Genomic DNA, 15,928 nt, shown 5'->3' with positions numbered 1-15,928 from the left:
ACATCCAAATTGCCTCTGTGAAAGCGCCGCGATAGAGAATCCAGCGCTCGGTGCTCGAGGACCCTTTAGTGGGATGGATACTTGACACAGAAACGTGTGACTCCAGGTTGTCCAGTTGATGGAGGTCTGCTGAAACCAATGCTGCACCAGACAAAGTGAAATGGAGTTACATTTGATGTCCTGTTGATTTTATGCTAGATGCCAAAATATATTTTAAAAAAGTGGATGCGGCATTAAAGTTAAATACACTTCAGGGTAATATCAATTTAAGAAAAAAAATCTTATCACTGACTTGTTGTTTTGTTTGTATAAGAACAAATTTGCACGGAGGCTTTAGTTATCATCTTTAAATCCTTCATGTGGCTTCATTCTTGCATGTAATTACCCCCCCAACTCTCTCTCTTCCTAATGTCCATCTCGATCCACTGTCCTGTCTCCACTTTAAAAAAGGCATAAAAAGCCCCCAAAAAAATCTTCAAAAAAGAAAGAAAATAAGAATTTGACTATTTTCTAAATATGTCAAGTTTATTTGTTTAGCAGCTTCAGCTGACCAAAGTGCTTTACAGGCAGTGCATAAAAAACAGAACCAAAGAAAAAACATGTACACATACACATGTAGCCTATAGGTATTAATTAGAGAGGGCAGCCAATGTGCTGGAGGAACAGAAAATGAAGACGGCTCCACCTGCCGTCTCATAAAAGTCCTGAGGAACTCCTGCGTGTTGAGCAGAACAAACCATTCAAGACACGAAACTTTGCCATCGACTATGACCAACCAGTATTATAACACTATAAGTGAGCTTTATAACGGGGATCAACATAATCGGTCCACATGAAAGATCTAACTCCAGCTGATATTGTACAAAAGCAACTTTGTTCATGTCAGAGCAACACATCATGATAATGCTGTGAGAAAACAAGACAAGAGCGAGGAAAGTTTCACCTGTCAATCAAGAAGAGCAACCAGAATTATCCCAATCACTTCCAGGTGTATTTCAGGATGTCAGTGATCCATTGTGATATGTTGCACTACACATGTGATACTGTGCAATAAAACAAAATATGAAAAGCAATTACCAATATATCAAACAGAATTGAAAAAAAAAATATATATAAAGAATGATAAAAAAACTGTAAAATGTACAAAGCGTGCATAAAATAAAATAAATTGAAAGTCCAGTGACCTCCCCCTGAAGCCAGAAGCTCCTTTGCTCTGCTTCCTGCGCACCATCTTTGGGAGCTCTCCTCCTCTTGGGGCGTGCGGATCGAAGAGATTTCAGGAACGGCTTCAAGGATGTTCCACTGAAGCGCCCTGCTCCCGACTTACACTGGAAATGTGAATGCTCTCTGCTTAACTTGGCAGATGAAACGTAGAGTGTTGAGCATGTACAAAATCTTCAAGGCTGTAAAAGTTGTCTATGTCTTTTTACCATTCAACGCACAACCATCACTTTGCTGTTTTCTAACTTAGTAACTTGTAAACAGGGTCACCTGGAAGAAGTGGACCATATCGCCACCTCCCGTAGCAGAGACGGACATTGTTCCCTCGATTAATCCATTCTCCCTCTGGGCTTGTGTAATGGGGACAAGTACAGCATTCAAATCAAATGTCCTAATCCAGCTGTAAATGTAGCTCAATTTAGCTGTGCATATAAATATCCCCCCTGTAGAGGAGAGCATTCCTAAACGCTTGTTTGGGCGGTTTCTGCTCACCATAAGACAAAAGAGCGCACGACACCAGACTCAAGGTCTTACACCTCGTCCTGAAGAGATTAATAGGGCGGATATCAAATCTTTAATAATGATGACAAGGCAGCTTATGTTTCCATGTAAAACACAGACTGCCTCTGTAATCTAAACAGCATGACTCACACAGTTTGGGAGAGACAGATAGTGTGACAGAATAGAGCTGGAGGCCGTCTTTAATATTGGATGTGTGGGTGAAGCCGCCTAATGGCTTAACACTGGTCTGTTTGGGACAAGAAAAGCTCTGTGTGTGAGATTTGTGTGCGGGTGCTTCTGTGTGTGAGATTTGGAAAGGAAGGACGGGGGGAGGGTTCTCCGAGCATGTTTGTCAAATGCACGTCTAAATCCACATTCAAATGTTTGATAAAGGTTTTGAGAATTAATAAACTGATAATATCGGTCACTCCTGAAATATCACCTGAAGGTGAAACATCAAAACAGAATGTAATCAGCTGTTTGCTTCAACACAAAATCTTCCCATCCCAGACACACAGACAGACAGGATAAGGACCCCACCGGAGCCCTCTACTGCTAGATCATGTCCAGGGGAGCACAGAATGGGATTAGTTGACAGCCTGAAGACCATAACTGCTCATGCCCCCCCCCCCCCCCCCCCCCCCCCCCCCATCACAACACACACACACACTCATACTCTCAGAAAGTATAATTCTTCTGTATCAACCAACCTTTCTCAGAGTGTGTTATGTGTGACACTTGGCATTATACACGCCCTGACCCTGCTTCGACGTCCCTGTGGTCTGCTTGTTGCTTTATTATTATCAGAGGCAGACAGACTCAAATGCAAAGCAACAGAGAGGGTGAAAGATACAGGGGACTGTAATCGTGTTTGTTCTGTAACCCCCCCCCCCCCCCCCCGTCTCTCTTCACATCCAGAATGACATCAACATATTCTCTCTCTTTATCCTGCATTCCTTTAATTGTTTGTACATGTAATAATCTGCTCCTGTTATCCCTTATATGTCTACAGAAAACACACACGTACACACACACACACACACACACACACACACACACACACACACACACACACACACACACACACACACACACACACACACTCAAGAATCTGTCCCCCTCTCTTCTTTTTTCCCGACATGAACACTGGCTCACTTGCTACGACAGCTAAGGCGACTTGTTTGATGTTTGATCCACCATGAATGGAAGCATTTCAGAGCAAGCGTGTGTGTTTGTGCGTGAGTGTGCACGTGCATGTGTGTGTGTGTGTGTGTTTGTCTGTGAGGCAATGCAGACAGAAAGGACAAGATAAAGAGCGCCTAGTGTTTGGGAGGGGGCCTATAGAGACGGAGCCAAATGAAGTCCCGCCCACACAAAAAAATAAAAAAACATTTCGATTTGTATTGAGTGGAGGTTCTTCCTTGTAACATCTGATAGAAAACAACAGAAGAAGAAACCTTAAGAGTTATGAGCATCCAAACTGAGAAGTGACACTTCATGACTTCATGGAGACAAAGAGCGCTGCTAACAATACGACGTGAGGCTTTGACAGGAAGACTTTTAAAGACACAACATCCAGGCAAACTGTAGGGCTATAAGCTCGCCACATAACGTCCAACGTTGATCTTTGTTGGGTGTAATGATGTCTGTAATGCAATGATCAAACTGTTGTATGAACATGACATTGACATTTTAAAATGGGTGTTAATGGGAATTGCTTAGCTTTCAGAGCCATCCTCAAGAGGAATCTCAAGGAACTGCAGTTTTTTAGTGCTTCCACATCAGCTTCATTTTCAGCATTAGATATTGTTGCTTACTAAGAACAGAAGAAACAAATAATGTGCCCTGTATTTGCCAGTTTCACAGGTGAAGATTTGTCCAAAATGTGAGCAAACCTCAAATCGTGAGTCCCCTTAAACCCCTAAAGCTCGCCGTCACAGCAAAAGAACATCAACCTGGTCAAGAAATTTCTTGATTAAAGGCTAAACGTGTTTTACTTAAAGGTCAGCACCTTTTAAGTGCAGATTACACGTGCATGCACAAGATACATGCATGCATACACAGACACACACAGACACACACACACACACACACACACACACACACACACACACACACACACACACTGCCTGTAGCAGCTGCATTACAGCTGTTTATGTTTCACACAAAAAAGAGTGAGAAATAAAAATTCCTGTCTTCTTCCTCTTTAAAGTTACATGCCCTGTGTTTCAGGAAGGTTCAGGCAACACAAAACTTTCACTCTAACATACTGGTTCAAAGTTACTCTGTGTGCTCTAAAATTCCAATGGATCTTCAAAAAAAGTCTCCTTGGTTTCTTGTTTGATAACCTCGTGTCTGCAAGACGTCTTTTAACCAGTGTGTCATTGGGAACGACATGGGATCCCCACAGCTATCTTGTGACTTTTTCAAAGAGAGCATACCCACATATGACTTATACCCCCTGTTTGATTTTCTTAGTGTTGGTTGTCAGAAAGTGCCTTCTTCACCATCTTTACTCAAAGCAAATCAAAAAAACAAAACAAAACAAAAAAAGCCTTTTCTCCTTCAGCATTGCGTAATCTGACAAAACCTCTTATTCACAGAAAGCATGGAACTACAGGTCCTGTAAAGTCTGGTTGGTCCCATGTGCCAGTCTAAGTTTGTGTGGATCCCTGAAGTAGGACAAGTGTACGACTTTCATTTCACACACTTGTCTTTCTGTACAGGCAAAGAACAAAAACAGCATATGACTGTCTACATTTTTTTAGCTTTCTCTTTTTTTTTGTTCTCATAAAAAATCTTATATTTGGCACGGACAAGTTTAAGCATGCTGTCTCAAATAGAAATCTGTGGATTTATTTTGAGTGGCACCTTGAAAACCATCACAGGGCAATGAACTCCTGTACCAGACTGTTTTCTTAATCCCGCTCCCGCCTGCTTCCACTGGACTTCTGACCATTACCTCACGCTCCTGCAGTGTGTGTGATCCACTCCCGCCTGCACCTGCAACATATGTGTCCAAAGATGTTGGCCCCAGAACATATTAGGACCATAAACTTTTAAACTAACAAATGCTGTATTCAGTTAGAGGATAAATGTGTTTGATGAAGCATCTAGCATTACAAATGGAACCATTAAAAGAAAAGTGTAGCAAGCAAGAAAAACTTTTAGAACAATTACACTTAAAAATAACTCTGAATGGATCCACAGAGAAGCTGTTTGTTCTGCAGTGCAGTTACCTACGAATTTACACATACTTCTTGTGCACTATGCTATAGTTCCCTGCCACTCTCATCAATGATTGTGCCTCACACAAAAATAACGGTTGTCTCCGAAGCGTGCCACCAGCGCCATCCTGCTCTGTTTCAAATACGCTGCAGGTACATTTTTGACAGAATATGCTGCAGGCACGCTGGACAGAATATAAAAACCTGGACAGGAAGTCAGACAAAGAAACCCACAGAGCTTCAGGTTAACTATAACATTAAATATGTGGAGCATGGTCGTATTTTCAATCACTTTAAGAAGATAACGAACTAGAAATCCTCCTCAGAAAGACGAGCCGTTCTCTTCATTCTGATGTGATCTCCTGTGATGTGACTACAGCTGTTCATGGCTGCGCTCCGCTCATGTTCGAGAAACGGCTCCAGTTAGGAAGGGCACACTCTGTCGCCGGAGCAAAACTGTGGCGCTGAAAGTATTGCTTGTGTTTTGTGAATTATCAGTTCTTGTTTCTATTGTGTAAGTGTTGAAGCAACACAACCCTTTTGTGAACAAGGCACTCGTTTTTTTACAAAGCATCACACACTTGGCTGATGCAGGGCTGACAGTCGACTCTTTATTCGAACATCTACGCATTACTTGTGCATCTATAGCAGGAACTTTAAAACACTGTCTCTACTGCAATGTGTGACACATTTCTACGTGGAGTCGGGAGAAGTGCTTTGTCTGTGAATGAAAGCTTACTTTGATCGGAGACAACAGAGAAACTGTTTTGTCTCATCCCAGATGTGCCACATTTGTATTATCAGAACTTTTTCACTTTTTTGCCAGCTACAGTTCTGTTGCAGGCTGTGTCAATTACAACTGATCCCAAAGACTCCACCATGAAGATTTCTATGACAGCCAGTGTTTCTTTTGACAGCAGAGTAATGTTACACTCCTCAACAGCATCTGCTATTCCTCAGCGCTCTCTTGTGGTCTGTTATTCCCATAGATTCTCTTCAAAGTTGACTTAAGCACTAGCTGTTTGTCTTTAATAATAAGTACCATCTCTTGTCGTAGCTTGAAAGGTAATGCGGTGTCTGAGATCTGCATGTTGAACTCACTCAGTCTGTTGTATTTGATAATGTAATCCACCAATGGAACGCCATTTCCCCTTGTTATCCGGTCAAACTCTGTTTATACCAGCGTTTATACCAGCGATACACAGTATAATTTATCTGAATTCATTCCATCATCCTTATTCAAGTCCGATGCCACTGCGCTTTCCCTCGCTCTTCCAGTTAGCGAGAAGGCAACTGCAAATGTCTGCTTCTTCTTCTCCAAGTCGATAACTAGCCTCCAAATTTCAACCTCATTTTCAAACTTTTGTTAAACATTTTCTCGTCAAATGACAATAGAACTTTGTTTTAGCCAAGTGGCTATCCTCTGCTACTAATGTTAGCTCAATGACACATTTTTACTGGAATTCTTGTCGGACACACAGTACAGCTCTATTAACCACTTGGACCCCTTTAACCCATCGCCAGTAAGACATAAGACTAACTGTACCAAAATCCCCTTTCTCTGAAAAGAAAAAAAAAGAGTTCAAATGAAAGAATGGGATTAGTTACTTCTGATGGTCACTTAACATAGAAACCTGTCCCATCAGTGTGTGAATGTGTAGGTGTGACCTGCAGTGTGAAAGTGCTTTAAGATTCAGAAGACTTGAAAAAAGCTATACAAGCTCAAGTCCAGTTACCATTAGCCATTTTTTAAAAAAGATTTATTTGGGCATTTTTAGCCTTTATCATAGAGGTAAGACAGTGGATAGGGTCGTAGGCTAGGGAGAGAGAGTGGGGATGGATGTGACATTATTAGCCAACATTAGCCATTCAATACTGACATGAGAAATGAGTGAATATTCTCATCTGACTGAGTCTACACAGCGCTCAACAAGCTCAAGTCCATAGATTTTATTCACCATTTCATTCAACATCTATAACTTCAGATAAAACACGTTTTACTTACTTTATGTTCAAATGATTTGGATATTTTGCCTCATATTTTTTGTTCCACAAAGCTCTCAGTCAACGGCAATGAAACTGCTTTCTTGTCATCATCCTGTTTTAGCACACACAAGGTCACTCAGATCTGCAGAACAGGTGGGTTGTGGATGTTCCAAGATTGAGGTTAAATCACAGTTGGGAATCTGTTTTTGCAAACTGTAACCCCCAAACTCTTCACGTAACACTGTTCTCTATGCTGCCTTTTGAAAAATCCCACCGTCAGTATTACTTTAATGATTAGCTTTAAAAATATATGAGATTTGATTTGATTTCTTTAATTGCCATTTGTTCTGTTGTGCTGTTGTGTGGTTCTTAAAGCGAGGCCAAGCAGAGCATGGCAGGTGTTGTGAGAGGACCTCCAGGTAAATGTGGCTGACAATGAATCCAAACCAGACGTCACAACAACTAAAACAAAGACAGGAAAATATAACAAGTGAAATGTCACCTTCAGCTTCACCTGTACATCGATGGGTAATGAACGAAACCACACTCCATCGCCACTTCACATCTGCGTGAGAGAGGCCTGAGAAAACATGCCAGAGCTGCACATTGAATAAGTGTAGTCACAAGAGTGGCGGTCTCACGGCTGCAGCCTTCCGATGTTCTGTAGCACAAAACAAGCCCAAACTAGTCACTGAAATGATCGCAGGACTGCTCTTAAAAGAGATTCATCTTCAGAGTCAGGCTGACAAGGAAAAAAATGGCTTTTGAGCAATGGCAGTTGTTACATCTTCAACATGTAGAAGTTAAATGTTCCTGTATCTTCTTCTGCTGGCTGCTTGTTAGTTCTTAATTTGCACACAGTTGTAAACTAGGACTTGGACCTGCGCTTTATAGCCAAAACATCTGCCATGAGATTGTCTGTGAGCTGTCGCTTTGCATGAATCCTCTAAACTGGCCCACACTGGCCCTGCACTATATTATTGTCATTTCAATACTGACATAAACTTCACCAGCAATGATCGAAATCTGGTGGAAAGAAGTATTATTTTTTGATTTGTTCACGACCCAACCCATGGATATAAACGCCCCAATTTCTGCTGCTGTCTCTTTAATCATTACGAACCCGACTCGATCAGAACGAAACAGGCAGTTAGAGTTCTCTTTAATGTTTCGTGTGAAAGCTGACATGATTACTGGCATGGCAAATCTCTGTGCTTTTACGTGTGTGTGTGTGTGTGTGTGTGTGTATCAACGTCCAAACCCAGGGTGAGTGCACAGCACAGAGAGCATGTGAAAATCTGATTGTGTTACTATCAATGTGATTTCACATGGCTGGTTCAAAGAAGGAGGTTGGGTTTGTGTCGGTGTGTGTGTGTAGGGGTGTGTGTATGCTTGCATGTGAGTGTGTTAGTGTGTGTGTGTGTGTGTGTGTGTGTGTGTCCCAAAGCCTCTGCGGAGTTTCTATTCATGGCCTTGGGTCAAATCTAATTTAGCTTCTGTGTTTTGATTTTAATCATTTAAACAAAAATAGATTTTTCCAAAGCCCCAGCAAACCTCTTTTCAGATCAATATTAATGTTTTTTGGATGTTCTCGCTGGGAGAGTTGTGATAATGCGTTTTGTTTTGACTTTTTCAGGCCACACTCAACAAGGTGTGGACTCACCCTATTGTCTTTGTACCTTTCGTTTAGTTGCGTGTAAAGACTCGGAGATACAAACATTGATTTCATGATTATGTCAATCAAAAAGAGACAACCCTATATATTTATTCATCTCCGCAGCGCTCCAGGGAGACAAACACTGTGTCTTCAAAAGATGTACTGCTTGCATCAGTCTTTTCAATTGGTCGATCAGCCAGTTCCTGTTTCTTTTCTTGCATTTAATAACCTTTATTTTACCTGGAACCTTCCCATTGAGAATATTTCCTTTACAAGTGAGTACTGGACAAACAACACACCGTAACAAGCAGAAGGTACATCAGATGATTGATAAGCAGACGTGCATGCACTGGTCAAATGATTCTTTATACTGCTTTGAAATTATTCCAAGCTAATCAGATGCTTTAGTTGAAAGTAAATGTATGGACCACACGAAGGTGAAGGAGCAAAGACTTATAAAGCACTTTTACCAAAGACAGTGAGTTTGTAAAATCAGATGCATAATAAGTCCAAGCGTCATGGTTTGGTTTTGTTTCTGTATTTCATCTTGTTTTAGTTTTCATTCTTTCCCTCGTGTTCTGTGTATGTATGATTCCGAGTGTGGTTTACTTCAGTCCTTAGTGTGTTTCCCTGTATCCTTGTGTCCTTCTATGTTGTCTGTAGGCTTGTTTTCTGGTACTTGTGTTTTCAGGTTCTTAGTTTGGTGTTTAATGTTTCATATTCTTATTTTGTAATATCTTGTTTTAGTTTTAGTCTTGTCAGTGTCAGGTTTTACTTCGTACTTGTCCTCAGTTTTCTGGTCTTGTGTTCTTTGTTCCTTGTGTCTCCCTCCTGTCTGATTACCCTGATTGTCCTCACTAGTCTCACCTGTGTGCGATTAACCCTGCCCTCTCTGTTTCCTCAGTCTGTTGTCGGTTCATTGTCGTTTGTACTAGTCTGAGCCCGTTATTTGTTTCCCTGCTTCTTTGGATTTACTTTGTTTTTGCTCCACTCGATTTTCGGAGCGTTTTGGATTCATTTTGAGTAAGTTTTGTTTTTTCTTTTGTTTAATAAATATTTTGGTTTTCTGCAATTGGGTCCTCCTTCCCTGTTTTCTGCCTGCTTTCGTGACACCAAGTCCTTACAGCTGCTGAAGGTTTTTAAAATCACAGGTGAACACAGTTCAGTTTAAATAGAAATGTTCCGATATTCATCCTTCTGCAAGAAAGACAAACCAACTTTCTCATATGGACACCGACACCAGGGATTCCCAAAGTGGGGAATGGGTGCCATTCCCCACTTTGGGAATCCCTGTTGTGGGTTAACAAAGAGCATGACTGACAGTGTACCTACAGACAAATTGCTAGGCAGCATAGTTCATAGACTCTATTCGGAAATGAGAGCAACCTCTTAAGACACAACTTCCAGGTTGTTTTTCTTGTGCACACATATGAGTCAACCAATCAAAAGAGATTGCACAATAAGTTAGGACTCCATGTTGTTCTGTTCTCAGTCTTAATTGTAGACATTATAAAACATGGGCATCTATACAACTCAAATCCATTTACTAGTTACCATTTAATTGTGAACATTTTTTGGATAATTTAAATGGATAAGTTATAAAAAAAATTCTACCCCCATGTGGTGTAAAAGAGAAAAGTGAGCCACTGATGTCAAATAGTTTTCATCAAGTTGTGAGGAGGTTTATGTCTACTGAATTAAAACATCAATGTTGACGGCAGAAATCACCATGTTAACATCCTGATAGCTGGTCTTTTTCTGCACGAACAGCACGTCTGGGTTTGTTTTAATGGATTCGATCGACTAATAATGAGGGGGCGTGGCTGACCTGACTGACAGGTGGGTGTGTTGTAGCTGTTTGTCAGGAGGCCTTGGGCCCGCCCTCAGCTCCAGCTCTTTGCCTATAGACAGAGAGTTAGGTTGGGATGTCACTGACACTTTGTCTATGTAATGTCTGTGATTTTATTACGGGTCTTGAAAGGGATTCTTTGGCCTTTGTAACCCACCTCCAGTGGATACTTGTCTAACTGCAGTTTGTCTGGCTTAATTATTCAACACTGGCAGGTCTCAATCCAGATACAGTCTGGATGTTCTTTGCTCATGCTTTCTAATTTAAAGTGTGAATCAGAATATATACTGTATATTTTTTTTTTAACAGTTTGTCCCCCTATTTCCTATTTCCTGTAGGTGCCCGTGGAGAATCGAGAGATGAAGACTTTATCCCCCCTCTTCCTCCTCCTCCTTCTCCTCTTCCTCACCGCAGGAGTCTGTGACGACGTCAAGTACATCTCCAAGAGGAACTCAGGTGAACAGCCTTGGTTTTTGCTGTCTGCGGGTACACTTCACATCTCGTAGACTTTGCTGAAAAATGAGTCTCTATATCCTCAAAGCCTCTTTTCTGTCTCTTTGTTTTTGTTGTTTTTATTTCACTCTCTATCTTTTTTCATGAAAACACTCTTCAGTCTTCTCTCCAATTGAACGATAATGCCACCTCTTGTCTTTCTCATCTTCTCTTCCTGACTCTTATTGTCCTACTCGCTGTCAAATATAATATGCTCCATCTTTTCTATCCAAACAGTTCTCTCCACTATGATCGGACTTCACTTCTCTCTCTCTCTCTCTCTCTCTGTCTCTCTCTCTGTCTCTCTCTCTGTCTCTCTGTATCGTTCAGCTCACGTGGCTTTTCTTTGGGCTTTCTTTCCCACTCCTCCATGATCGACCCGTCTAACTGCTGCTGTCAATGTTGTTGCTTCGGTGCTCATTTGTGTATCGGCGGCCAGCTGGTGGCAGATCTGCTGATGGTCTTTTGTTCAGGATCGATTTGTTGTGTCTAGCTGATCAGCTTGACGGAGAGAGTTTGAGTGGCTATTGATGTTTGAAATGAGCACTCAATAATGCTGTGAGTGATACTGTACAGTGAGTTTAGTGCAGCTTATTAGTTTGTGTAACATAAAGGTACATTATCACTTCTCTAGACACTTTGAATATGACATACACACTGTGATTCTGTTTCACAGACTATTTGATGATGATTTTGACAGTCTCTGATATTTACTATGACTATGACCTGTTGAAATAATAACTTTCTTGGTATGCCCACCCTGCCACGTCCTGAAGAGGCTAAAAATAAGAAGAATCCCTTTCCAACAACTCAGGTTCTCTCCATTTAGATTTGACTCTCCTGTAATGCAGGACTTTATGATCTATGAGAGTAGGTCCCGAAAGTTTTATAGTTTTCGATAACAATCCTCCTTTGTAATCACACACAGCATTAACGGGTTAAAGTTCACATTATTCTCCTCTTTAATCAGTGTATATAAGTCTCAGAGCTTCTTAAAACCTGTGTGTGAAGTATCTTCTTCTAAATCCACTCTGATCCTGTATTTGATCATGTCTATAAACCCCTCTATTTCAGCCCTGCTCAAAACAGGCTGTTTCTGTGTCTGTAGCTTTAAATATGTAAATGAGCTGTGTCTGACCACGCCCCTCTCTGGAAGTGCTTGGGTGGCTCGGTCTTCCTCGCTTCATGTCATATAGTTTACGGTGAGAAGACAGACTCAGAGGACAGAACAAACACCTAGCTGTGAGAGTGTCACCCACCTGGGGGAGGGGCTACTGCCCTTTGTGATGTCATGAAGGGAAAATTTCCAAACAGCCTGTTTGAGCACACATTTTCTGAAAAGAGCAGACAAAAGACAGAGGATGGAAACGCATGAAAGTTAAGTGCTTTTTAAATATGTGACCTTTAAGGCATTGCATTGCAGGTCTTCACAGTTCCTCTGTAAAGAACTCAAAATTTCAAGGGGATTGTACATTTTACATGAACACATCCTCTGACACAAATACACTGACAACAGTTAAAAACATTTTCAAAAGATTTTGAATTTTGCTTCATAATTTCTTATCGGCTTGGTCCTCCATGCATGTCCACTCATGCTGTATATCAAATATCCAGAGAGGAAGTGTTTATTTCTCGAAAGGGTCAGCTTCAGCTCAACCTCTTCGATATTCAATACTTGTTACTTAGATGTTTTCATTTCTGAAGGCAACCAAGACAGAGAAAAAGTCCAATTTGTGTTTTTTTGTATCGACTCAAACTTCTTCCATTATACCAAGATTTTTCTGGCCTTCCTGGAGCATTAATGCCATTGATAACACAAGAGTGACTGTATCTGAGTGACAAAGACTTTGGGAAGTAACACACAAGTCTGGCCACTAACTTTATGTAGCCACAGGCTTTCGAGCCATGATTTAATCGAATCCTGCACAGGAAATAGTGTTTCTGCTGATGGAAAATTGTGTCCTCTCTCAACTTCTCCAAACCAGAGGTCAAAGATCAGGGTCTTCGGGACACGTCCAAGCAGCTTACAGGGCTTTATTGATGTGTCCAGGACAAGTGCAGCAGAAGCCAGGCCTCCCTGACGTCCACATTTTGGAAACATTGAAACAGACGAGAAGTGTTGTTCACAAACAGAGAAACAGTTGACGGGGGACCAAGTTATTTCGGCGAGAAAACTCAATGCAGGTTGTGTTTGTAAAGTGTTGCTGCACTTTTTGTCTCAGTCTCCCCTTTTTTACTCTTACCTTTCTCGTTGTGCATGTCGGTGTCTCGCTCACTGGTGGGACTGTTTGTGTGGTGTTGGCCAAGTATGTGTGTGCAAGTATGCAACATGCATGTGGGAACCGCCTGCTCCTGCTGTATTCAACAATGATAGTGTGTTTGTGTTTGTGTGTGTGTGTGCGTGTGTGTGTGTGAGAGAGAGAGACAGAGACGCTAGCACCGAGCAATTATGTGATCAGAGCAGAGCCAAGCGGACTTTTATGTGGGCGACCGCTACAGTCGGTCAAAGATAGGATGTTAGATCTTTTCCCTCCCTCGCTGCTTGAACGTGTGAGTGTGTTTGTGTGTGCGTCTGTGTGTGGGTGTATGTGTGTAACTGGACACCATATGGATGGGAACTATCATTTCCTATTGTCAGATCCCCTGCTGTGCTTTGATGCAGCACCGACTGCAGCAAAAGAAGGGACAAATTGTGATGAGGCACAACAGAGTGTGAATAATAAGTGCTGGCGACAGAGTCAAATCAATACAAAGTGATACTGTATCTGAGTCCTGTAGGAAACACAGAGGTCAGAAACTGTATCACCAACCCTGAAGCTGGACATCACTTTGTAAGTGTGTCGAGTAAACAAGTTGACAAACCTCTGTTGTGGTGTTAAATGGGGTCTGCATAATTTATAGTGAATATTACAAGTTTGTAGTTAATAAGCCATGCAGCAAGTGCTGAGCTGAAATTTGAAAGGAAGGTCAAAGCACAGACTAAAAAGACAGAATCCCACTGTGTGGTTAAAATATTTGATCAGATTCCATGTGCCTGATCTCAGAATTTCATCTCGCCTTTCCCATCTCGAAAAAGTTGCACAGATATACTGCAGCTGAATAATGTGACAAAGAACCGACTCTGACTTGAAGCTTACGTGCAGTGAAAGCTACAATTCTTCCGAAAGGATTGAATTTGAATTTCATGTGAAAATAAAGAATGAATGCTGGTAGCCTGGTGGTTGGATGCATACACAAGCGTTGCACTGTAGTCAAGACTACACTAACCGAAACCATAGACTGAGACAAGACTCCTTCATTTAAGGATCAAGACCCTGTCAAGACCAAGACCAGGACGGGGCGAGACCGAGACAAGACAGAGTCCATCAACATTAATGAAAAATCTGGCATGTCACTCACTTAGACTGTAACACTGGGAAGATTATAACCGGCATTGACAAAAAAGTTATTTCTTATTCGTGCTTTCATTCTGATCACAGTAATGATTTGGAAAAATAGCCAATTAATGTTGGTCTTGAGCGGTCTGGATTTAAAATCCAGTCTGAGACAGAGACAAGTAAGTAAAAAATATCGAGCTCAGTCTTGAGAACAAGACTATTTTATTAATGTTTATTCTTTTTCTGGTTTACAGTTGGATGAAACCTGTTTGTTTGCAAATTTCCTTTCATTAATAAAGATTGGGGATGGGGAGGTGGGGTTAGATTTGTTCTGATGGAGGCAAGAAGCGCTGTGTGTTTTTGTTTTTTTAATTCTGTTGTTTTATTTGGTTCTGTCTTGGTTTCATGGAGAGGCACAGTGTATCTCTTGTGTTTTGTCTGTCTGTTGGGTGTTCTTAGGATAAAAAACACTGTGCAGAGGGCTTTAGCTGACCTGTGGCTCCTTTGCTGCTTTTCACTATCTCTCTCCCCAATTTCTGACTCTACCGTCTGTCCTGTCTCTCTAATAAAGGAATTAAAAGCCCCAAAATAAACCTTTAAAAAAAGAAAAAAGACCCTTTCATCCGTAGAATATGTTGCAGCTCGAAGGAAGGTGATTCGCCGGGGTGATTTTATTCGTCAGTCCCACTAACTACCAAAAAGACAGTTTTGACTGAGCTCTGTTTGTGATCCTGGTTTGTACTAATCCTTGTTCTACATAAATCCTTTATCACTGATGGAAAATGTTCATTAAGATTCCCTAAGCTGCTCGTTTCTCAGCAGAAAAATGAAGAGAAAAATGTTGATGACTTCTTGAAAGACAGTGAATTCACCACTGAAAGGGAGGGTTAGTAAACCCAAAGCAGACTACAGATCACTCAATTTACTGTAGCTTTCTTTATGTATATCCAAAGTTTTGTTTTTTTGGACGCCAGTAACCTCGTGGTTAGTGGACGTGCTCCATGCTCAGAGGCTAAAGTCCCTTAGAGACAGCCGGGGTTCAAATCCGACCTTTGACTTTGAATCGAAACATACTTTAATGCAAGCATTAAAATAAGATAGGTCTGATGGGTAAAAATAGGACTCTCACCACTAAACCAATCAGAAGACAGCTGAATGGTGACTTTTACTTTTACTGAAGTGGCCTAAACAGACATGAAGTGTAAAGCCAGTGTGTTTGCATTCAGTTTGTTTATTGGCATGTACAAAGGTGTTGTTGATGAACATGCTGTTTCACGCCAAGCCTTGCTCACAGCTTCAGTGCATCCTGTCACATATTCTCAGACTCTTGGATCTCAGCTCATCATTTGTTAATTTGATAATGGCGTCTCCGCCTCGCATGCTGCTTGTCATAAAGAAAAGATGTAACTTTATTGATCCCCAATGGGGAAATTCGGGGTGCTTCATACAGTATGTGCAATGTCTGTATTCTCTGATCTTTGACCTTTTGAAATATGGTCAAATCTGCAATACATGGTTTCTTTTTCTCCATTACAAAAGCATCTTATATGTACAGTAATTGATTTGAAGACTGCAGATAGTGTTATATTGCGTAAGAAAAATCACAATGAAACAAAGT

The 15,928-nt window shown here is 41.2% G+C and overlaps 1 protein-coding gene across 2 annotated transcripts in view; it reads left to right on the top strand.

Annotated features, from left to right (window-relative positions):
• The window catches only part of il1rapl2 (interleukin 1 receptor accessory protein-like 2), a 372,021-nt gene that overhangs the window by 54,800 nt on the left and 301,293 nt on the right, over positions 1–15,928 (top strand). For both annotated transcript variants that reach the window (XM_079353062.1, XM_079353061.1), the window contains exon 2: positions 10,780–10,897. In XM_079353062.1, the coding sequence (XP_079209188.1) occupies positions 10,801–10,897 (97 nt within the window). In that variant the 5' untranslated portion in view covers positions 10,780–10,800. The remainder of the gene's footprint in view (positions 1–10,779; positions 10,898–15,928) is intronic.

Source organism: Symphodus melops (genome assembly GCF_947650265.1).
Source record: "Symphodus melops genome assembly, chromosome: 9".
In the NCBI taxonomy this organism is placed as follows: domain Eukaryota; kingdom Metazoa; phylum Chordata; class Actinopteri; order Labriformes; family Labridae; genus Symphodus; species Symphodus melops.
The sequence above is the reverse complement of the archived record's forward strand: the minus strand, read 5'-3'. Positions and strand labels throughout refer to the sequence as shown.